This window comes from Myxine glutinosa, chromosome 10 (genome assembly GCF_964187855.1).
Source record: "Myxine glutinosa chromosome 10, kmMyxGlut1.1, whole genome shotgun sequence".
Lineage (NCBI taxonomy): Eukaryota > Metazoa > Chordata > Myxini > Myxiniformes > Myxinidae > Myxine > Myxine glutinosa.
The window spans coordinates 104,444,208-104,469,393 of record NC_136270.1 but is presented as its reverse complement, the minus strand read 5'-3'; the positions used below and the strand labels follow the sequence as shown (position 1 = coordinate 104,469,393).

The window sequence follows — 25,186 nt, the reverse complement described above, 5'->3', positions numbered from 1 at the left end:
ATTCGACATGGTGCCCTGTCTTCTAGCAACCATTGAAATTGGTTTAAAATACCTTTAGTCGGTGCAGTGTACTGTTTATTCCACCAGGTGAGCACCAGGGGTATTTATACCCCGATGTTTAACTTTGTCTATCTAGTTCATCAACGATTTATGTCACTGTTGCAGCAATATCCATTGTTGGTTGTTGGTTCTCTACCCACTAAGATTAGATTGGTCTGTAACCATAGAACATCAGATGACGTCATGCTATTATGGTAATCTGATTTTAAAGGAAGTTTCAGACATTAGCATTTCCGGATTGAGGAAAAATTCAATCGGAAAGATTAAATATCACCAGAATTCGATTTTTAAAATTTAAATTATACTTTTTTCCCCCAAATTTGATTGAATTATTTCACAGCTCACAAAAATTGACATCTCGTTGTTGTTACTTTGATTATTACAAGCATATCACAAATGTATTGCAGTCGCCTTAGCATATTCATGACCTCACTTTATAGACCAAACGAAACATCTCAGGACTTTGAGGAAGAGCCTGCAGCAATTTTGTTTTGATGACATAACTTTTGCAGGCGGATGTAGAAATATTCATATTGACAAGTACAATGAAATGTGATATCTGAAGTTGGCTCCATTCCTCTTCTTTAATGGCCATAATTATTCCCAGATTTTTGTGGGGTTGCCCAGGAGAAGCTTGTCCCAAGTCTTTCACGAACCGGCTGGCCAGGACTTTAGCAATGCCGCACGCTTGAGGATTATTTATTTATTTGGTGTGGGGGCAGTGTCGTTTGAACGTATCTGTATTTGTTTGGAATTTGGTCAAGGTGCAGACGCTTACCTGCTCTGTGCAAAGGACACCGTGGGACCTTTAATATCCACCAACTAATTTTTTTTTTTTTTAATATACAAGATCGAGGCTCGTGAAAGAGCAAAAAATAATCACAAAAAAAAAACGGACACATAAAACATTTAATAAGGGGAGCGGTGGACAAGATGGGGAGAGAGGGGAAGCACACAAGCACAACATTTGAGAGCAGGGACATCGGGAGATCTGTGGGAGGGAGAGGGCTTGGGAGGAGGAGGCGTTGGGGGGGGGGGGGGGGAGAGGGGGAGGAAGGAGACGTATAAAACACATGGACACTGCAAGGACTTCCAGGAAAGAAGTCAGAATTTCAAAAAAGTGGATTTGGGGTGAAATTAGCGGGGGTAGAAAAGATCAAGGTTTTGGATGGGGGAAGATAAGAGATGGTGGTGAACAGCTGTTTTAAAAACCTGGATGGAGGATTGTGATTGAAGAGAATGAGGGAGTTTGTTCCAGAGGTGGGAGAAAAGAGGAATGAAAGAGTGAAGGTGAGCAGAGAGCCTAGATTTTGGCAGTTTAACCATAAGAGGGTTGCTGGCAGATCTTGTGCGACTGGCAGATCTAGGAATTTTGGGGGACAGAGCACAGATGGAGCTGGGGGAGCAAGGCTGGAAAGGAGTCGGTGGAAGACAGAATGCTGGCAGATTGGGATGTGACATCCAGTTCAACTTCCATCCGAGGTACGGCACACATAATTGATGAATCAATTGCCTCTGAAACACCGGGAAGAAAGTTTATAGGCGGTCTAAGATTTGAACCCAGGCTAGACATGGTAAAGGTGAGTGTGCGTACCTCGAGTACCTCCCCTGCCCAGCCCAGTTGGCTTCATTTGGCCAAATGAAAACCATGATCATTTCAATTCCACGCCCCCTGTATTAAACATAGAAGCCACTTTGTGCTACAACTAAAGGAATATTGTGCATCTATCAATACAAATCTAGCCTGGATCCTGGTTCATGTACCTGGATCTGGATCAATACAGGTCTAGCCCATGAGTTCTGCTGGTCAAAAAATTCATTCACTCATAACCAAGCACCACATTCCCCTTACTGAGTGGAAGTATACTTCTTGGTTTCAGTTACCAGAAAACTTCAGCCGCTTCAAAGCATTCAAAGCTTGGCCCACTATACATGAGCCAACGTGGCTTCCGGTACTGGTGATGACCTGCGGTCCCCGACATGGCGGATGTGCCGACGAGGCCCCGTGCACGCTCGGTTTTGCGCTTCGCGGTGCTTTCGAAGGTCATATCAGAAGTCCATTATTCAGGTGCCCTGAGGGATCGAATGGACCGGGTGGGATGCTGCGGATGGTACTTTACAGCCACTGCTCTGCCTTGACCTTCCTGTGGATGAGAAGCAGGAGTTCTATATTCTGCACAGTTTCATCGATTTTTATAATACACGAGGAATTGCTTCGTGGGGCACGTCTAGGCCTTGTTTGACATCGGCAATTAATCAGCTGAAGGAATAACAGCCTTTCACCCTCTACCAGCAGTCATCGTTTTCATTTGCAACCTCTTTCTGCTCTGCCGGGAGTTCTGGCTGCATAGGAAAACGTGGTCACTAAAATGGCTTTTGAGACCGGAGTTGATTCACCAGACAGGTGGCCAATGGGTCGGTGAGCTACTTGGGCGCTATTGTGTGGCTGACCGACCCAGCTTTTGAGTTTTGCCTTGGCTAATTGCCACCCATGCACCATGCTGATATTGAACATCCCCGAGGTTTGCTAAGAGAGTAACTTCGCTAAAATCATGTTTGGATGCTCATGCGACGTAGACCTTTTTTTTCTTTTCTTTTTTTTTGTATACAACATCGAGGCTCGTGTAAGAGCTAAAAATAAGGACCATACTTTATTTACAACATTCACCGTTTAGTTGGACTTCCAAAATATCCGATGAGTGGCTCACCTGAATGTTGCTTGCAATGCTAAATCTGAGTTTGAACATGCTGGAATTCGACTAAAACTGGCATTCATGAACAATGACAACTGTTACTGTACAGTGCGTTTAGTTGTACCATTTGTCTTAACATGTACCGGTGAAAACAACCCAAAATTTGATTTCGTCATAATAGTATGCTTTGGGGTAGAGCCTCACACTGTATAGTCAGCTGTATCGCCCAATGCTCCGAGAGCGCTTGCCATCAAAATGTAACAAAACATTCAGTTTAAATTCTGATATCCCTTATTAACTTATTACCCTGCGCTCGCGAAGCGAAAAGCGGGGGTAAGCATTCAGTTGCGTACGTGTGCCGTACGTGTCTGCATTTAAAAAATTCATTTTCTCGGCAACCGTTGGCCCGATTGACACGAAATTTTACCATAGGAGCGCCTCTGCCTGTATACATTTTTTTGGTTTATAATTATGACGTCATAGGTCACGTGGTACAGACTCCATCTTGGAAAAAGGTTACACCTCTATATCTCCCAAACTGCTCAATGGAAAAAAATTCAAACATGGCTCATTGTCAAGTATTCCCCTTGGGGAATAAGATATGTTTACGATGATGTCATGCCTTTGTTATGCGGTGCCTTTGTTATGACGTCATAATTCGACAAGTACAACACTTATCCGATCATTGTGAATTTTTTTTCTCAGCAACTGTTGGTCTGATGGGCACGAAATTTTCACCATAGGAGCACCTCCTCATGTAGAATATTTTAATGATAATCATGACGTCATAGGTCATGTGGTACAGGCGCCATTTTGGAAAAACCGAAAAATGTTGAACCTCTATATCTCCAAAACCGCTGCATGGAAAAAATTGAAACATGGCTCATTGTAAAGAACTCCATATGGGGAATAGGTGTTGTTAATTATGACGTCATTTTGCCATAATTATGACGTCATAATTCGACAGGGACAACGCTTAGTCTGATCAGTTTGAAATGTATTGAGCGTGATCTATGCAAGAATTATATTAGAGAATATAAATTTATGTCATTGCTCATGTGGTCTGGCAGCCATATTGGTTCAAAGTTTTTATTTTTTTCAAAACCAGAAGAGTTGGCTCGCAACAAGTTGACTGCGCAGGGTAAGTATTCTATGAATACCATCTAGTTTATAGCGTCATGATCTCATTTTAGTTTATGTCATAGATGTATGCACAAGTTTCTCCATCGATCCCTTCAGGACTTGATAGATGGGTTATGCCTGTCAATGCCTTATTGGCACAGGAGATGAGGTTTTGCAATCACTTCTGTGTGTCTGTCTTTATGTGTGTGTCTGTCCGGGCTGTAACTTCTTACCATTTGAATTTTGTCATCAAATTTTCACCGAAGCTTTATCTATCTATAATTCCAGTAATCTCTGTGTGTTTGTTTGTACGTCTGTACGTCTGTACGTTTGTTTGTCTGTGACCGCTGTTTCTCGACAACCACGGGTCCGATATACTTTAAACTTGCCAGGTATATTGCTGGGGACCCGAGGATGTGCCTTTTCAAGGTTTCATATTAATCGGACAATTACTTACCGAGCTATGTCCAAAAAACGATTCAACCAATCAGAGAGCAGCGAGCTATCGCGTGTGCCGAACGTGGCGGACACACTCTGCCTCGGATGGCACATTTGAGAGCGTATTCATTTATTTCACGTTTGCAAACTATGTTGGCGCTATGTTGGCGTTAAACTATGTTTTAAAACTAATAAAAACCATTTCATGTAAATAGAGGGGGGGGGGGTGGGGGATTGTCACTGTACTCGCACGAGCAGATGGCGGAAGTGCCTGACCGCCAAGTGAAGTCCGAGCAACTCGCGGTCGAAGGTACTGTAACGGCGTTCGGGCGGGCGAAGCTGCCGGCTAAAGAACGCCAGCGGTTGCCAAGCTCCGTTTTAAAACTAATTAAAACCCCGGGGGGATTGTCACTGTACTCGCAAGCCGTTCGCCGTTCGCTTTGGCGTTGCGAATGGACCAAAACATTTCATGGACCAAACCATTTCATGTAAAGCGTTCGCCGTTCGCTTTGGCGTTGCGAATGGACCAAAACATTTCATGAACCAAACCATTTCATGTAAATAGAGGGGGGGATATAATTTTAGATATAGATATAGTACGGGCATGCCCTAGTTATGATAATGCCGAGAAAACAAATTAATAATTTTGTCAAAAGGTCAAAGGTCAGCGTCACAATATCATAAATTTTCATCCAATTGACCTGAAATTTCAATTTACCATTTGAGTTTTGTCATCAAATTTTCAACAAAGCTTTATTATGAGAATATGGAGAAGGGAAATTAATAATTTGGTCAAAAGGTCAAAACGTCAAACAAAAGTCAGCATCACATAAAATCATCAATTTGCATCTGAATGACCTGAAATTAAAAAAAAAAAAAGAATAGTGGGACACTCAATTGGGTCACCAATTCAAATCTAGAAGCTGATTTTATTTTTAGATCAAAATGTCAAGGTTGCATAAAATCGTCAATTTTTGTCCAATTGACCTGAAATGTTAAAAATTATTTTTGTATACCAAGTCGAGGCTCGTGTAATAGCAACACATAAAACACAAAGACACAAACAGAAAACACGTAAAACGTATAATAAATGGAATGGGAGAGAGAGGGAAGCACATGAATAGTAGAGAACAAGGACATCGGTAGATCTGTGAAAGGGAGAGGGCTGGAAGGGGGCGGGGGCAGAGGGGAAGACGGGGGGGGGGGGGGGGGGGAGGAAACGGCATCTCTGCCAAAGCCTTTGCAGCATCCTAAGCTGTCTCATTACCTACAGCAAGAATCATCAGTTTGGATTGCAACCCAGCCACTAAACATGGAAAATGCCACTGCTTTGCTCTCAACAATGGATGGAGACCCTGAATCTTCGCTACAAAGTCATGGCTGTGGATCTATAACTATCCTGGGAAATGGAAAGTGTGCTAAACTGATCTATTTGTTTTCTCCATCTGAACAAGACCACATTCTTTCCTGGCTTTATGACTTCCTCGACTCATACAGTTAACATGTAGCTCTCAAGAAAGTCCTCTCGTCCTCTTATAGTAGACGCTGGGCTGCCACCAAGTAGTATATAGTGATCCCATCCTGCTCCGAGTATACATCAATCATCTCTCTGATGCTTTGGAAAATCCTAGTTTTGTCTTCACAGATGATTCTACATTATACCATACAATTTCAAATCACATCGACAGGCAACACCTGCAGCTTCCTGACCTGGAAGGGATCATATATTGGTCTAACACTTAGAACGTGTCCTTTAATCCAGACAAATCTCACATTGTCACCCTGTCCCTTCAGAAGGATCACCAACAAACAACCTATATATTTCCATGATCATTCTTTGAAGACGTCGCTCAAACCTCTGGACCTTACAATCAGCAATGGCCACCAAAGACAGCTGTAGACCAAGATGGTTCAAAAGGACACTTCCCTTCAAGGCTGAAAACTTGCGGTTCACCACCATCTCCCATCCTTACCTGTGGATCTTCTCTACCTCCATTAATCCTCACAAACCATTCCCTCTTACTTTCAGGTTACTATGTTTCTCTCTTCCCATCTCCTCTATTCTCCTGTTCAATCATTCTCTTGTTTGTTGTGGCAAACTGCTGCTGCATTGCCTCACTGGGAGATGATTGCCTTTTACCCTGTCATTACGCCATTCCATGAGCTGAAAAATTGCATCCAAAAATAAAACAACAATTATAATATTATAAGCAACATCAGAAATATCATGAACAAAATTCATTCAAACACGAGGTTAACGATGGCTCTATATTCCATGACCTACTTTCGAGTGAGTGGTTGGGATCGTGAGGCCGACAGCGATCTGTCCACAAACGTGATAGTGTGGCAGGGAACAGGCGGCATGTCATCCAGACTCCAATTCAAGCGAGAGCGCTTCAACACACCCGTGTATACCAGCAGGTCATCCACCAACACCTGCAGGGTGACATTGTAGGTCACTGGATAGTAAATGGGCACGTGTCCTTGCTCGCACAACCAACTTTCAAATTATTTCCTAAAAGTGTAGTTGCCATTATTGTGATATAGAGTGGGCTTCTTTATATTGGGATTCTTTATCCCTTTTCTTACACTAAATTCCTTCACTCCTCTCTCAGGGGTCTTGCTGTAATTCCATAGCTTCAACATGGAGATCGCAACTGGCTCGTCAAATATGATGTACACACGATTCACCTGCATGCAGCGATCCACAAAATGAGAGTTTACGAGATGTCACTGTAACTACAGCAAATGATATCAACAAAAATGTGCATAAATCAGGCAAAGATCAATATTCTCAATCATTTGTCGAATTTTTCTCCTATGACCAACTACCATGTTGGGGAGCAGTGGCACAAGCCACATATGACAACCGTCGTAAGTGTTGTTGACACCATCTATGAGCTTGTCTGGCGTGCGGACATCTCCCTGAGTGCCCTCGAGCACGTTCACGCTCTCCAGAAATGCAGCAATGTCTACAAAGGAAGACGCAACAGCCTGAGAAGTAAACACAACTAATGGAGTTAAAAACTTCTGTTTTGTGGTGACAAAAATGTTTGATGTGAAGACTTTTCAGGACAGAGTAGAAGGAAATCGTGGCGATTTCAATGATACTGGCAGTGAGGTCATTGCTATTTGGAACTTGTCCACAAGCGGTATGCAATCATCAGGAAATTCTGAAAAACTCATATCAACAACTAATCTTGGCTCAGTGTCAAATTAAAATAGAAAATGGGCACATAGGAACAGACATCTTTATAGGACATCACTGACAGCCATTCACAAGGATGGAATGAAGAACTAGTCTTGCTGGTGAAGCTATCTTTCTTAAGGAACTAGTCTAAAGGAGAAGCTGACGTTTCAGGCGTTAACCCTTCGTCATATATATATATATATATATATATATATATATATATGACGAAGGGGAGGGGGGAGGGAGGGGGAGGGGGGAAGGGGAGGGGGGGGAGGGAGGGGATGGGGGAGGGGAGGGGGAAGGGGGGCGTGGGGAGGGGGGGAGGGGGAGGGGAGAAGAGGAGAGGGGAGAAGGGGATGGGAGGAGGAGGGGGAGGGGAGAAGGGGAGAGAGAAGGGGAGGGGGGAGTCATGTCGGAAGTCATTGTCATCAATTGAATGTCGCATTTATTTTTTATTCCCTGTCAAATGGCATTGGTCCCACATTCCGAAGTCGGAAGTCATTGTCGTCAAATAAATGTTTCACTCTCTGTCACATGCCATTGGTCCCATGTCAATCGGATGAAGTTGAAAAATTGACGTTACGAAGTTTCTCTGGGACGTACTGATTCCGAATATGAAGTTGAAAAATTAACGTTCCGAAAAACGCTGATGACGTCATAATTTTAAAACGCGAAGTTTTTTTAATTTTAAGGTGTGCTGTAGTTGCTCTGAGACGTACTGATTCCGAATATGCCTTTGGTTTTGCTCTGCGATGAGTAGTTCTCGAGTTATAAGAGGACAAACAAACAAACATACTTTACTGCTTTATATATATATAAGATATATATAGTATATATATATATATCAAGTAATGAACGGCGGTTGGGAATTATATCCACGATATCCATTTTTCCGTTCTCCAACCTATAGCTATGTCTTTAAAAACTCAACGTTTCGGCCAGCAACCCAGCAAGCGCTGAGCCTCCACTAGCCTTCATCAAGAGAAGTTCCCTTGTTCACCTCCTCCCAGATATATCTGGGGGGAGGGGTGGGCCTATTCTATCAACCAATCACAAAGCTGCGTTGCAAGACCTCGTGACCATGGACCCATGCTCGGCTTATGTTGCAAGTGTTTTGTGCGTGATTGAGCGGTGTATTGTGTTTTGCTGTCCGTGTTGCCTGTGTCGGCTATGTCCCACTTTGTCTTTGTCCTCCTCCACGCATCGGTGTGTCTCTGGTGTATTTATGCATGAGAGGTCCGTATGCCTGTGGTAACGCCACAGTCTCCTCTGTCAATGGTGCCCGCGTTTGGCCAGTGTGCCAGGCCTCCAGTATTCGCCTCCTGGCCCGGTTCGGGGATGCCGCCAGCACGTTCACATTGTCCCATAGAGGAACATGGCCCGCCCTTATTCCATGCTTGGCGATAGCAGATCTTTCTGGGTGATTACACTCAAAGGCCTTGTGGTGTTCATTAATGCGCTGGCCTAAGGTTCTTCCAGTCTCGCCTATGTATTCTCCACCACAGTCACATGGAATGGTGTATACCACACCTGTGCAATCATTCTTCAGTCTTTTGTCTTTGACCTTGGTCAGTGAACGTCTCAAGGTGTATATAGGTTGGTAGTTGACCCTCACCCCGACCGGTCTCAAAATCCTGCCAATCCTTTGAGATACCCGTGGCACAAATGGTAGCACGCAGAAGCCCTTTGGTTCCTGTGGCACGTCCTGGATTCTTGGAGCCGCCAGTACCATTTCATTTTTTGGGCAGAGGTGGTCTGGGTAGCCATTGGCTTTCAATACCCATTTGAGATGCTTGATCTCTCTCCTTTTGCCCTTCAAGGTGGACGGTATATTCCTTGCCCTTTTTACGAGTGTATTCACCACAGCTCTTTTATGGTGCAGTGGATGGCAAGACGTGAAATCGAGGTAACGCTCGGTCTGGGTGGGTTTCCTATATACTGCGGTACTTAAGCTTCCATTGAGGTTCCTCATCACCAAGACGTCCAAAAATGGAAGCGACCCATCCTGTTCTTCCTCACAGGTGAATTTGATGGAAGGAAACATTCCACTGATGCTGTGGTGAATACACTGTGGTGAATTCAGAGCACTCGGAGCACATTCAGATTCTCACTCATTCAATTCAGAGCACATTCAGAGCAGATTCATTCAGAGCTGTGGTGAATACACTCGTAAAAAGGGCAAGGAATATACCGTCCACCTTGAAGGGCAAAAGGAGAGAGATCAAGCATCTCAAATGGGTATTGAAAGCCAATGGCTACCCAGACCACCTCTGCCCAAAAAATGAAATGGTACTGGCAGCTCCAAGAACCCAGGACGTGCCACAGGAACCAAAGGGCTTCTGCGTGCTACCATTTGTGCCACGGGTATCTCAAAGGATTGACAGGATTTTGAGACCGGTCGGGGTGAGGGTCAACTACCAACCTATATACACCTTGAGACGTTCACTGACCAAGGTCAAAGACAAAAGACTGAAGAATGATTGCACAGGTGTGGTATACACCATTCCATGTGACTGTGGTGGAGAATACATAGGCGAGACTGGAAGAACCTTAGGCCAGCGCATTAATGAACACCACAAGGCCTTTGAGTGTAATCACCCAGAAAGATCTGCTATCGCCAAGCATGGAATAAGGGCGGGCCATGTTCCTCTATGGGACAATGTGAACGTGCTGGCGGCATCCCCGAACCGGGCCAGGAGGCGAATACTGGAGGCCTGGCACACTGGCCAAACGCGGGCACCATTGACAGAGGAGACTGTGGCGTTACCACAGGCATACGGACCTCTCATGCATAAATACACCAGAGACACACCGATGCGTGGAGGAGGACAAAGACAAAGTGGGGCATAGCCGACACAGGCAACACGGACAGCAAAACACAATACACCGCTCAAACACGCACAAAACACTTGCAACATAAGCCGAGCATGGGTCCATGGTCACGAGGTCTTGCAACGCAGCTTTGTGATTGGTTGATAGAATAGGCCCACCCCTCCCCCCAGATATATCTGGGAGGAGGTGAACAAGGGAACTTCTCTTGATGAAGGCTAGTGGAGGCTCGGCGCACGCTGGGTTGCTGGCCGAAACGTTGAGTTTTTAAAGACATAGCTATAGGTTGGAGAACGGAAAAATGGATATCGTGGATATACATATATATATATATATATATATATATATATATATATATATATATATATATATATATATATTGTTGCGAATATGGAATTTGGCCTCCATATCCGCTTGTAAATATTCCCCTATTTTCTCCAATACTCCCCAACTTTCCCCAATCCCCCATTCCCTAGTCCCATTGCATGTAAATAACAATCAGTAGAGCCGACCTTCCCCTTATTCCCCCATTAAATGTCGTGCCCAGGTCCACCGCACCACACGTAGACAACTTTCGGACATCTTCCTAGTTATTCTTATTCTATGTCAGTTAAGGCCTCGTTTCCATTAATTATGACTCTTCGTTGCACCAGAATGTGATTATATGGCATCAGTAGTGAGTTTAGGACCTTTCCCATACCTCCTCCCATCTTCTTCCCCAAACAACAACAATAACAACAACTACAACAACAACTACAACAACAATTACAACTACAACTACGACTACAACAACAGAGGGGCGGGGAGTGTGCGTCCTCACACCGGCTCGGTTACCCGCCATGACCATGCGCTCCACGGCGTTACCCCGAAGGGGCTGGCTGTCAGCTCCTCGTCAGGGGCGGAGCCAGTAACCCCCCCACGCACCCAATGAGAAGCAACGTGCCGATTCCATCTGGGGCGGAGCTAACGAGCCGAGGGCGTGTCACTCCCCGCCGGATATACGCGGCCCCGCGCCGGATGTGACGTCAGATGCGCCTCAGCTTGGAGAGAGAAGCCACCGCCACCCCCAGCGCGACGATACCTCCCCGCATCTTTGGACCGGACCGGACCGTACTGTACCCTGCCCCGAGCCCAGGAGGACCTGGAGCCATCGATACCTGCCTTTCCTAGCCATCAAACCCCCGTGTGAGTCAGCCGTTGTCCCGTTTGTCTGTCGTCTGTCCGGGGTTAATATAAGAGTGTGTCTAAGTGCCTGTCTTTCTGTGATTATACTTCTAGCCCCTGTAATCTGACCTTTCCGTACGAATATAATCTCCTCCGGAGGTCTTGAGAATCGAAACCTTGGTGTCGTATTGTGTTATTGTAATCCAGCCGGGTGTCTTCTTTTTCTTATTGAGCCAGCATCGCGCGACTAGTCAACGTTCGGGCACAATCGGGTAACTTGTGCAGACGTGGTCATACCATAAAACCGCTCGGTAAATAACATCCAAGCCACGTCTGTAACAATTGGTTGTCAGGAGTTGGATTCGAACCTGGGACTAAATTTATTTAGCCCAAATTTTGGAACACCAATTGTACTATTAGAGTAACAATTGGTGTCGGGAGTGAGATTCGAGGCCCGACCAAATTTTGAAAAAAAAAAACGAATAGAGGAAAAAAAAAAAAATTTGGTCAAAATTTGGAGCGGCCGAAATTCGTTTTGTTTTACAAAACCCGAATTTTGAAAGTCGCGCTATGGCGGATCAAGACGGCTGGGGTCCGGTAGGGGAGAGTGAAGCAGGGTCGGTCCAGGACCAAATTGAGACACGTGAGGAGAGCGAAACAGCGGGGGTAGCAGATTCGCAAAATAGCGTCGTCACGCACGAGGTAGCGGGCGCGCGAAATGGCGCCTCGCAAGTAGCTACGGCGGCCGCACCCGCTGCACAAGTGGGAGGGATGGCCCAAATGCAGGCCCTCATGGAGCAATTTATGGCGCAAATGCAGGCGTCCCTCAACCTGCAGAAGGACGATATGAGGGCTAATAGTGAGCAAATGAGGGCTGATAGTAAGCGATTGGGTGAGCGATTGGAGGACCAAATGGGGGTAATGGGAAACCAGATGGGGGTAATGAGGGACGAAGCGAGGGGTACCGGTGAGGGGTTAGACAATAATTTTAAGGGATTAGACAAGAAATTTGGGAAGTTAGACAATAATTTTGAGGAGTTAGACAAGAAATTTGGGAAGTTAGACAATAATTTTGAGGGGTTAGACAACGGGATAAAAGAAGTGAAAAATGGGTTAATGGGGGTAGAAAATAGAATGGCTGCCCAGGAGAATCAGATAGAGGGAGTGAAAACTGGGTTAGAGGGGTTAGAAAACAGTATGGAAGGCAAATTGAGGGACATGAGGGACCAAGCGGAAAGGGAAGTTAAACAAATGGAGCAGCAGATAGAGGGGGTCAGAATGGGGGTAGAAACCAAACTGGATGCTCACAGGGAGGAAATGGAGCAGATGAGGGTGGCATCTGGGCAGGAGATGCAAGTGATGGGAGAGGAGATCAGAAGAGGAGTGAGTGAGGAGGTCGGAGGAGTGCGCGAGGAGGTGAGGCACTGTAAGGAGCACATGGAGAAAGAGGTGAGAAAGGGGACTGTAAAGTTACAAGGGGGCATAGAGGACCTGACGCAGGAGGTGGAGCAGCTGACGGTGGGACAGACGGAGTTAGTGGAGCAGGTTCAAAGGAACACTGCGGTATTAGGAGGTTTAAAGGCGACACAGAAAGAACTAAAAGATGACTTGGTAGCGACGAAGAGGGAATGTCAGATGGTACGTGAGGGACTGACAACGAGGTTGGACGAGGTGATAGAGGTAATGGAGACGAAGGACCGGCAGGTGAGGACGCACCTGGAAACGGTCAAGGTAGCCTTAGAGGATGAGCTTGAGGAGACGTACCGGGGAATAAAAGAGGTGAAGCACAAATTAGAAGAAGTGGAAGAAGGGATGAGCGAAATTAAGAAGCGACGGAGAGGGGATAAGAAAGAGATAAAAGAGGAGATAAAAGAATTGGTCCAAAGTCTGTGTTTGGATCGTGATGATGTGCTCATTAACCGGATGAGGGATTCGCAGGTGATGGAGGAGAAGCGAAGAGGAAGAGGACCCGGTGTAAGTGGTGACCAATATGGTCGTGCGTATGATGCGCCAGGGGATTTAAGAAGCTTGGGGGTCGAGATAGACCCGGGTGTTCGTGAGAGGCCGTTGGTGAAGTGTGCGACAGGTCTGGTGTGCGAAAGAGGAGGTGTGCGAGAAAGTCCGACTCTGGGGTGTGTGAGGAAAAAGTGCGTGCCAAGGAGTAGTGAGGGTGCTGGCGAGAGTGAGTCGGTCGTAGCGCGTGTGCAAGGGGGCACATGGAAGCGCGGTGTGGTGAGTGTTACAGAGGGTGTGACGGGAGAGTGTGCGCGAGAAAGGTGTGTGACGGACAGGTGCATGAGGAAAGAGTGCGCTGTCAGAAGTAAGGAAGAGTGTCCACCTGTGGTGAGTGTTACAGAGGGTGTGACGGGAGAGTGTGCGCGAGAAAGGTGTGTGACGGACAGGTGCATGGGGAAAGAGTGCGCTGTCAAGAGTAAGGGTGAGTGCGCTGTCAGGAATGGAGGTGAAAGTAGTGGGAGTGACATGGAGCGTGAGTTAGTTGTGACAGGTGAGCGAGGATGTACACCTGGGATGGAAGGATGCACACCTGGAATGGTAGAGCGTGAGTGGGAATGCACGCTGGAGTTGGTGGTGAGGCACGTGATTGGGTGTGCGAATGAGGGCACACCTGTGATTGTCACAGAGGAGGTGACCGAGGAAGGGGTGCGAAGCGGTGTATTGGTGAGGTGTGCGAGCAACGAATGTGTGCCAAAGTGTTCGGTGGTCAGGTGTGTGACCAAAGCTGTGAGTGGAATGGGTGTACCTGGGTGTGTAAGGAAAGGTAGCATGGGAACGGCTGGATGTGTGAGTAAGGAACGGGCTGCGGGGTGTAAGAATCCAGGTGAAGCATCGACGTTAGACGGGTTAGAGGTTAGAGCGACTTTTAGCCGAAGCAGGCCCTCGGTGCGTGCCGGGCCTCGCTTTGAACGGCCGCGTCCGTGCTCCACTAGGTGGAGCGGGCAGCTGGATAGGAAGGGTCGTCATGGCGACCACGTTTTGTTGAGACGTGCCGGCAGGTCGAGATCGGGACATTGGATGGCTCCACGCCGAGGTGGTGCGTGGGATCTCGGCCCGGGTAAGCCCCCGTCCCTGCCCCGAATGCCGGACGCATCCAGCCGCTGGCACAAAACAACCAGCATCCATTGCTTGGCTTTACGAAGCCGGGCTTTGGACAGGGATTGGCGCACCGAGAGGTATTAGTGAGTAGACTGGGTGATGAGGTTAGTGTTTTGGACCCAAAATTAGAGAAAAACAAAATTTGATGATTGGCAAGGGATTGGCAGTAGTGATTGGCAGATGATGGGCAGTGATTGGCCAAATTTTTGATTTGTTGAAATTTGATGTGCAAAATTGGTAGTGAGAGACCCCCGATGTGGTGGGATGGCAAATCCACCATCCTTCCCATGTGGGGGCAAAGGAGCAATAGCTTATGGGGTGTATGGCAGTGAAAACTAGCCCGGGTGGGTTAGGATATGGTGTGTAGGGATCTAGAGAAGATGACCTTAGGTAACGTTAAGTTTAGTTAGTGACTGATACCTGTAGTGGGGACGCAGGTAGATTAGTATGGATGATAATGACGTGGGAGCGCAATAGTTTAAAGGGACGACTGGGAAGCGCAAGTTTCAGAAGGGAGTAGTTAGCTGAGATGATGCCGTGTTTGTGAGAATTGAACAGGTGTGATTGCACAGGTGTGCAACTGGACAGGTGTGTGGAGCAGTGTATGAGTAGTGAGTGTGTGGATCAGCGCGAATGCGCTTGGGGAGAGAAGGGTGCAGGTGGCACCAGGTGTGAGAGCACAGGTGTGCAGGTACAGGTGTGTGGAGAGAGTTGGAGTGAGTGGTACGGAGTGGTGTGCATGGTGCGAAGGTGTGGATGGGGGAAGAGTGGACCCCTTTCACGAGTACCCGGGGCGGGTAGTGTAAGTGTTAGGTAGAGGGTGCAGGTAAATTGTGGTTGGATATTGGCATTTGTGGTGCGGTTGCAGAATGGTGTTGTGAATGGGTGCATTAGTGTTGTGGAAATGGCTGGGCGTGTAGCCTGTTAGTGTGTGTAGTTGGTTGGGCACTCCACCACTGTGAGGATGTCGGCCAGGTGAGGCCGCAGGTGGGCTCTGGGAGCCGGTAGTTGTGAGTGGGTGCCTGAGGATCCCGGGTGTGGATCGGGCAGCCCAGTGCCAGAGAGGGCACCGAGTGGGGAGAGTGCCAGAGGGCCTTCCCCAGGTAGTTAGGTTAGGGCAAGGAGCAGGTAAGCTCGGAGGCAACTGCAGTGGTGGAGGTGTGCAGGTGGGTAGACCCACTGGGAGAGGTACACGCCGCAGCCCAGAAATTGTGCGAGGGCACCGGGAGATGAATCGGGGGAGTGAGACCCCAAATTGAAGCGCACCACAGTTTGGCCAATGGGAATTGGTTTTTAGAACCCATAGTGTAAGAGGGCCAATGGTTTGGCCGGAGAGAGACCCCGGGTAGTGTAAAGTTGTTAAAGTCATTTAGGAGATAGTTAGGATTGATGAACCTGTCGCACCATACGCAGCCACTTACCTGAGGTGATGATGATGACTCCACACCTGTGTTTTCTTGGTTTGTAGCAGGAAATGAGATTGCTGTGGATTTGTGAGACGCATCACGACGTGGATGAGACATTGGGGTGATTCCATCTCTCCCTCCCTAGGAGGGACTGATGATGAATTGGTAATGGCAAATTTTGATGTTGAGTTGGAGATGGCAAATTTTGATGAGAGTTGAAAATGGCAAATTTGATTGGTTAGGAGGGAGAGAAGACGAATTTGGTATATGGGAGGAACGGGGAAGACAGTAGGGATGTTTGTTGATTTGTAAAGTAGATGTTTATGGGTAGTGTTGTGTTGTGTGGATACAGTAAGGGGTAAGGGAGGGGCCATGTAGGTTACCTGGTGGGGGGGGGGCGTACGATAGGAACGTACCTGTCTCACCTGGTTCCCATGTGCCCCCAGTGTGCATCACCTTACATTGCGTGCACTTTTGCGCCCTTACCACCTTACTCACTTGTTTCTTCTTTTGTCTCCCACCTCCGAGGATCTGGCTTTGGGGTAGAGAGAGAGGAGAGAGAGGTGCTGGCTGCGCAGTTGTGGGCCTGCACTTTCGCTGTTTGCTGCCGGGATCGATACACCATATGGACCGCAATGTTTGTGGCCACCCACAATGGACCGCAGTTCGTTTGCGGCCAAGCACCACCCGGGGATGGACCTATGGATCAACGTGGCACCTATGCCATACAGGTGAACCACTAATAGTTAACACCACCAAGTGCACCACAAGAAGAACAAGAGACACCTGCAGGGTTAGGGGTTGTCGAATTTATTTTTATTCCAATGAACAATGGTGACTGCACCGATTGGTGGTGGGGTGGTGCTGTTGATGCTCGGGAAGGGTGCTCTGCACGTTATTAAAGGCCGTCGGCCACAGAGCACTCGTGGGTTGGTGTATCGATGTTGGCAAGCGCGCTCTCTCTCTATGCATAACATCTGCATGTGTTCCTCCAAAAACAGGTCCTGGATCGTAGTGTAAATAGCAGCGTAGTCTTGTAAATAATGCTCCCTACCGGCTGTATGTTTAGTTTGAGGATTCTTTCCGGATTCGGTTATCCTGTGGGTGTGTTTCTGTGAGGAGAAGGGTGCAACGTCGCAGGGGGACATATTTACTCATTTGTGAATATCTGTAAAACTGTCGCACTCAGGGTAGAGTTAATAGTAGAGGGAACTACATTGCGTGCCACACTAAAGTAGGTAAAAATTTATCGGGTCGGGACGCCCCGAGGGTAGAGAAGGGTGCAATGTTGCGAATATGGAATTTGGCCTCCATATCCGCTTGTAAATATTCCCCTATTTTCTCCAATACTCCCCAACTTTCCCCAATCCCCCATTCCCTAGTCCCATTGCATGTAAATAACAATCAGTAGAGCCGACCTTCCCCTTATTCCCCCATTAAATGTCGTGCCCAGGTCCACCGCACCACACGTAGACAACTTTCGGACATCTTCCTAGTTATTCTTATTCTATGTCAGTTAAGGCCTCGTTTCCATTAATTATGACTCTTCGTTGCACCAGAATGTGATTATATGGCATCAGTAGTGAGTTTAGGACCTTTCCCATACCTCCTCCCATCTTCTTCCCCAAACAACAACAATAACAACAACTACAACAACAACTACAACAACAATTACAACTACAACTACGACTACAACAACAGAGGGGCGGGGAGTGTGCGTCCTCACACCGGCTCGGTTACCCGCCATGACCATGCGCTCCACGGCGTTACCCCGAAGGGGCTGGCTGTCAGCTCCTCGTCAGGGGCGGAGCCAGTAACCCCCCCACGCACCCAATGAGAAGCAACGTGCCGATTCCATCTGGGGCGGAGCTAACGAGCCGAGGGCGTGTCACTCCCCGCCGGATATACGCGGCCCCGCGCCGGATGTGACGTCAGATGCGCCTCAGCTTGGAGAGAGAAGCCACCGCCACCCCCAGCGCGACGATACCTCCCCGCATCTTTGGACCGGACCGGACCGTACTGTACCCTGCCCCGAGCCCAGGAGGACCTGGAGCCATCGATACCTGCCTTTCCTAGCCATCAAACCCCCGTGTGAGTCAGCCGTTGTCCCGTTTGTCTGTCGTCTGTCCGGGGTTAATATAAGAGTGTGTCTAAGTGCCTGTCTTTCTGTGATTATACTTCTAGCCCCTGTAATCTGACCTTTCCGTACGAATATAATCTCCTCCGGAGGTCTTGAGAATCGAAACCTTGGTGTCGTATTGTGTTATTGTAATCCAGCCGGGTGTCTTCTTTTTCTTATTGAGCCAGCATCGCGCGACTAGTCAACGTTCGGGCACAATCGGGTAACTTGTGCAGACGTGGTCATACCATAAAACCGCTCGGTAAATAACATCCAAGCCACGTCTGTAACAATATATATACGCACACACACACATACATACACACACACACACACACACACACACACACACACGTGTATGTACATATATATATATATATATATATATATATATGTATAGATAGATATATATTTTCAAACAATTGGCTTCATAAATAGGTGTAATACTGATTGCTAATGTGAATATTAGGATATTAACTAGGTGGTTTATTCCTTCCACTTTCAGATTCTAATGCTCTAATTACAGAAAAAATATCTGACATTTGGGGTTCATTTAGGTCAGTGGCTTCTAACCTTTCTTTCTCACATCCAGTAATTGGATTGAAGGCCCCACCGCTCCCCCTGCCAACACCCTCACCAATCTGTCTTTCATCATTATGTCGTCGTCCCCCTCTCTCCCTCCTTTCTTTTTATTTCCTGAAAAAACTGTTTAGAGATTATATGTTGATGTTTGTAAAAACTCTAATTGACTCCTTTTGCTTTCTTGTTTGTGAATGACAACTGAAAATATGTTGAAGAAAAATGAACTTAAAATGATCAAAACTCTCATTCTACATTTAATTTTCTTCACTTAATATTTGGAATTGTAACCCTCACACCTCTCAGCTTTAATAATCATTATTTTACAAAAAAAAGATTTAAGACTCAGAGATGCTAGTACTACATAAGCGAATACATCACATGGACCTCAGCCGACATCATTGTCTGTTGACATTAATTCCAAGAGCACTGTGGACAATCGATAAATGAACTCGATATGATATGAGATTTGAAGGTGGGTCCTCTCTCTCATCATAAGCTCTGAGCTCAGATGGAACTGTGAAATAAGTCAACCAAAACGCCTTATGACCTTCACTCTCACATTCCCAAAAAAAGATTTGCTCCCAGTGCTGCTGCTTGTTCCCAGTATGACAGCTGTGACGTCATTAATGTCTGGCTTGCAGAATTCTAAGGAGCAAGGACTAATAAACCTGTGCAACTGAGTACTCTTGCAATCAGTAATGTGTCTGGTAATTGTGAGTGCATTTATCATTATGTGTGTGTGTGTGTGTGTGTGTGTGTGTGCGTGCAACCTACTGTTTACTGTAAGTGACATTCGTTTCCCCATGGCATCATACACCTCCAGGCCATTGAGACCGATGTAATGGGGATCACCCCAGCTGGTCAACAGTTGCACCTGGAATACAACTGACAGTACCATGAAGGATCTAACAAGTTTGGTAGAGGTGTAAAGAGAGAGCTGTCATTGTTACCTGTTTGAGTTGCATTAGGCACCATTTGCTGCAGGCCACATTGTGAATGTGCATGCAAATACAACTTCTGCAGCAAAAGCAAATACAGTCTGTACTCTGATTAGGTGCTGCTGCAGCATTTCATTCATTAATTCATTCTTTTAGGTTTACCTGCTGGTTTTATCATTTGTGGGAGTGACCTGATGCAGTGCACCCTATTGTTCAGGGAATAAATTTTGAATTGGGATGGGGTGCCCGTGTCAATTGCCAATCCTTCGTAAAAGAGAGCAAACGAAAGGGATCTTAAACAGACGCGAACAACCAAATGCTGGCAGACCCTGGGTTAATGACCCATCTAATGGACGGTGCCCTCATCGACGTAAACTCGAGGCTTGCAGTTTAGAAACAGGTAGAGAATCGAACCCACATTAGACAGCATATATATAGGCGCATTACTTCTGAGATATGTTATTTCATTCATTCAATAACGTGTGTGTGTGTGTGTGTGTGTGTGTGTGTGTGTGTGTGTGTGTGTGTGAATGTGTGTGTGTGTGTGTGTGTGTGTGTGTGTGTGTGTGTGTGTGTGTGTGTGTGTGTGTGTGTGTGTGTGTGTGTGTATGTATGTATGTATGTATATATGTATATGTGTGTATGAAAAAACGAGATGTGTGTATATGTGTATATATTTATATATGTGTGTGTGTGTGTGTGTGTGTGTGTATGTGAGTATGACTGTGTGTGTATATGTATGTATGTATGTATGTATGTATATATGTATATGTGTGTATGAAAAAACGAGATGTGTGTATATGTGTATATATTTATATATGTGTGTCTGTGTGTGTGTGTTTATGTGTGTGTGTGTGTTTGTGGGTGTGTATATGTCTGTGTGTGTGTGTGTGTATATGTATGTATGTATGTATGTACATATGTATATGTGTGTATGAAAAAACGAGATGTGTGTATATGTGTATATATTTATGTGTGTGTGTGTGTGTGTGTGTGTGTGTGTGTGTGTGTGTGTGTGTGTGTGTGTGTGTGTTTGTATGTATGAGTATATGTGTATATATGTGCATACATATGTGTGTGCATATGTGTATATATTTGTGTGTGTGTGTGTGTGTGTTTGTGTGTGTGTGAATAAGAGAGAGACAGAATTGTGAGGAACATAAATAATAAAACGGTGTGTGTGTGTGTGCATATATGTAGATTATAAAATGACTGCATGGGCCAGCATGCTCCTCATTGGCAAAGACAAAGGATACATCCACAGGGCATCAAGGGCAACTCATAGTCAACGGAAAGATGTTCAACCATTTGAAAGGATTGACTGCACACAACAAATGCTGTTAGTAAATCCGAATGTACTCCCAAGTACAAATCAATATAAATAAAACAGCTTCATAATGAAATTTTAAAACCGTGTTTTTCACAAATCCAAGCCTCGAGCGCCACCCTCAAACTGCGGGTTTTTCCAGTATTAACAGACCAAGGTGTTGCTTGGGATTATGTTAACCTTTTCGTATCTTTCACTCCAGGTTGAGTCCAAATTTGACTTGACTCCAAAATATGTACAACCTGTCATGCTGCAAGACGATCACATGCCACTGATGGAACATCCTGAATTATCAGTGAAAGTTGATGCATAATAATATAACATAATATAGCAATATAAGTTATATAAGAAGAAACTTCAGCAGAGGTGGAGGTCATGAGGTCCATCAGAAGCTGCACTATGGTTGCCAACACATGGTGCTTGGTGGTGCTCTATCCTTTAAATGCTGAACATCAATCAAGGAAGCAGCAAGTACCATTTGCAAAGTCTTTGGTATAACTCGGCCAAGGTTCGAACAGCTGATCTTCCAGACACGGAGCACACATTTTAACCATTTACACCACTGAGTCTGGTGATGTTTGGAAACATTCAGAACAAAGCCAAAGCTTGAAGCAAATGTCAATTTGGATTGTTTGGCCAATAGTGATGAAGTATAAGAGTTTTCATAAATCTTCATTCTGCTCACCATTTTGGATATTGAAGATACTTTGCTTTCTGATAAAAACAATTCACCTTTATTGATTGTGTTGACCGGCCTATTGACAATAGTGTAGTTTGGCAAACAATGGAGAGTTAAGCTCAGGATTTTTTTTAAATCATGTCCTGCCAATAAGAATTTCCTTCAATCCTTGAATTCTCAAATCTAAACTACGTGTGGTTATCATCTTTTATGCAATATATGTGAACGTTCTGTTGTGATTTTAAAGCAATGCATTCAAGCTCTCCATTTTCCAATGCCGAAAGTCACACTGATATGTGATGAGTGAAGTCATGTCATAGTTCAATTTGGGATTTGCCACGAGTTTCGCCAGCACCTGGATATAATTAATTATTTGTTCGTTTACTAATAAACTTATTTAAGCCTGTTTTTCAAATAGTTCATGTGAGATTGTTAAATGACCATCGTAAAGGCCAATTGGAAGTCTCAGCCATGCTGCCGAGGTGCTCCTAAGCATAAAGCTAATTACAGTGGCTTGAATAAAGGAGTGATTTGGAGACAACTCGGACAGAGGACAGACATGGTTACAATGTCTGGAAACATAAATAAATGCCTTTATTGCAAAGACAACAATCACTAAATTACAATAAGAAATATAAAAAAAGGAGAAACAAGTAAAGATACATCCAAAATACACCGCCCCCATGCCAAATAATTAAATATCCTACAGCGCGGCATTGCCGGGGCGCCTCCGGCGCCCGGCAATACCGCAGTGCAGCTCATTGAGGCTGCATTGGGAAGGAGAGGTGTACACTAATTGATTGATTAATTGTATAATTAAAATCAATAAAAGATTATCATAAAATATTTTCTTAATCAATTGGCTAATAGCATAACTAAACCACTAGTGTTTCATCCGAAGATGTATCTTTTAGAAATTTAATTAAATAAGTCATTAATAAAAAAATTAATAATTAATTGATTAATCAATAATTAATCAATGAAATGATTAATCAATAAATAAAAAATATCCTTTATGGCCACATCACCTGGTCACTGTCATGTCCAAATATTAGCTTCCTAGCTCAAAAGGTGCCTGAGATATTGCCAAGATGAGAAAGAAAATAAATAAATGATTAATAATAAAAATAAATAAATAATAATCATAAAAAATCAAATAGTTAATCAATTGGCTAATAGAATACATAAACCACCACCATATCATCAGAATCTGTAACTTTAAAAAAAAAAAATTAAATAATTAATCGATTAATTAATTAATTGATTAATCAATAGTCATTAATCGAATAATTAAATAATTAATCGATTAATTAATTAATTGATTAATTAATCAATAAATCAAAAATAGCCTTTGTAGCCAAATCACTTGGTCATTGGCATGTCCAAATATCAGCTTCCTAGCTCAAAAGGTGCCAGAGATAATGGCCAGAGGAGAAAGGAAATATATAAGTACTTAATTAATCGCTAATAATTAAATAACTCATCAATTAATTGATTAATCAAAAAACAAAAAAGGCTTTTTTTGACAAAGTACTTGCTCACTATTGTGCCGAAATTTCAGCTTCCTAGCTCAAATGATCTCTGAGATATTGCCCAGACAAACAAACAAACAAACAAGAAAACAAACAAACAACCAGAGTGAAAACTGAGTACTCCCTTTCAGCGTGCATCATTGCTGAGCCCCCTCGGTGCCCGGCAATGACGATATGCAGCGCCTGGAGATGGCATAGGAAAGGAGCGTGTACAAAAGACATTAAATGTCGTACCCCCGTGGTTTTAGTAATTTTGCTGTACGGAGTTAAAGGCCGCCAGTCGGCCATCTTTGGTTGGATTACAAAACAAAATCTTTCGCAAATGTGTACTCTCATGTATTGTCTTTGTTCCAAGTTTCAACAAAATCGGTCCATGTCGAAAAATGGTTGGGGACATGTTTAAGTAACAAAATGGCCACCAGTCAGTCAGATATCTTGGATCTGATCTCAAAAGCAAATGACGTGCATATGTAAGCCATCATTCATTATCTGTGTGCCACGTTTGGACAAGATCAGTAAATGCATGTCTCCAAGAAATGGTTGAGGATGTGGTCGATATCAGTTTTTTTACAACTAAAATGGCCGCCAGTCTACCAGTCGGCCATCTTTGATCAGATCACAAAATAAAGTGAGGTGCACTTGTATGCCATCATGTTCTCTGTGCTTGGGCCAAGTCTGAACAAAATCGGACCATGCATGTTCAAGAAATGGTTGGGGACACGTTTAAGTAACAAAATGGCCACCTGTCGGCCATCTTTGATCTGAGCTCGAAAAAAACCGACTTGCATATGTAATCCCTCATTCATTATATGTGTGCCAAGTTTCAACAACAACGATAAATGCATATCTGAGGAATGGTTGAGGACGTGTTCAACATTGGGGTTTTTTTACAATTAAAATGGCCGCCTCGGCCATCTATGATCACATCGTGAAACAAAATGGTGTGCATATGTATACTTGTCGGCGATCAACCTTTGGGAGGCCCTCGCGCCCGGGTGGGACAGGCCGTGGATGGCGTCAAACACTTGGCACTGCCAGCCCGCGGGCACGATGGGGCGAGGCCGCCCGAGGGAGACGTCGCACAAGAGGGCCGCACCCGCGCCGTCGAACGGCACCTCGGTGACGCGGAGGCCCGTGACCGCGGTCCGCAAGGCCTGGACGTCGGGGTCAGCGGCCTGGTCCGCTGCCATCCGGGCATAGTCGATGCCGAGGTGGATTGCGTGGGCGACGGCCCGGGAAAGGCAATCCGCCACCGGGTTGTCCTTCCCCGCGACGTGCCGGATGTCCGTCGTGTACTCGGACATGGCTGAGAGGTGACGCTGCTGCCGGGCCGACCACGGCTCAGTGACCTTGCCCATCGCGAAGATCAGCGGCTTGTGGTCAACGAAGGCCGTGAACGCACGGCCCTCGAGCAGATGGCGGAAGTGCCTGACCGCCAAGTGAAGCCCGAGCAACTCGCGGTCGAAGGTACTGTAATGGCGTTCGGGCGGGCGAAGCTGCCGGCTAAAGAACGCCAGCGGTTGCCAAGCTCCACGCACCCATTGCTCGTGCACCGCGCCCACCGCGTAGTCCGAGGCGTCGGTGGTGAGGGCAATCGGTGCATCGGGCGCCGGGTGCGTGAGCATGGTGGCGTTAGCCAAGGCGAGCTTCGCGCCCGTGAACGCCGTGTCCATCTGCTCGGTCCAGGTAACGTCGCCTTTGCCCGGCTTACCTCGGAGAGCTTCGTGCAGGGGGCGCAGGAGCTGGGCGATACGGGGCAGGAACCGATGGTAAAAGTTCACCATGCCCAGGAACTCCTGCAGCCCTCTGATCGTGCGGGGGCGCGGAAACCCCTTCACCGCCTCCACCTTGGCCGGGAGGGGGACGGCTCCATGCCTGGTGACACGGTGCCCCAGAAAATCGATTATGGCGACGCCGAACCGGCACTTTGCGGGGTTCACAATCAGGCCATGCTGGCCCAGGCGTTCGAAGAGCGTGCGGATGTGGCGTAGGT

General features: G+C 45.9%; 1 protein-coding gene across 1 annotated transcript in view; it reads right to left on the bottom strand.

The window, feature by feature from the left end:
• Window positions 1-867: 867 nt before the first annotated feature.
• KATNIP (katanin interacting protein) overlaps window positions 868-25,186 on the bottom strand; it is a 131,253-nt gene continuing 106,934 nt past the window's right edge. The window contains exons 12-17 of the mRNA XM_068102874.2: window positions 20,912-20,976; window positions 19,492-19,602; window positions 7,146-7,285; window positions 6,903-7,004; window positions 6,598-6,749; window positions 868-2,204 (exon numbers count right to left, since the gene is read on the bottom strand). Coding sequence (XP_067958975.2) covers window positions 2,177-2,204; window positions 6,598-6,749; window positions 6,903-7,004; window positions 7,146-7,285; window positions 19,492-19,602; window positions 20,912-20,976 — 598 coding nt within the window. The 3' untranslated portion in view covers window positions 868-2,176. The remainder of the gene's footprint in view (window positions 2,205-6,597; window positions 6,750-6,902; window positions 7,005-7,145; window positions 7,286-19,491; window positions 19,603-20,911; window positions 20,977-25,186) is intronic.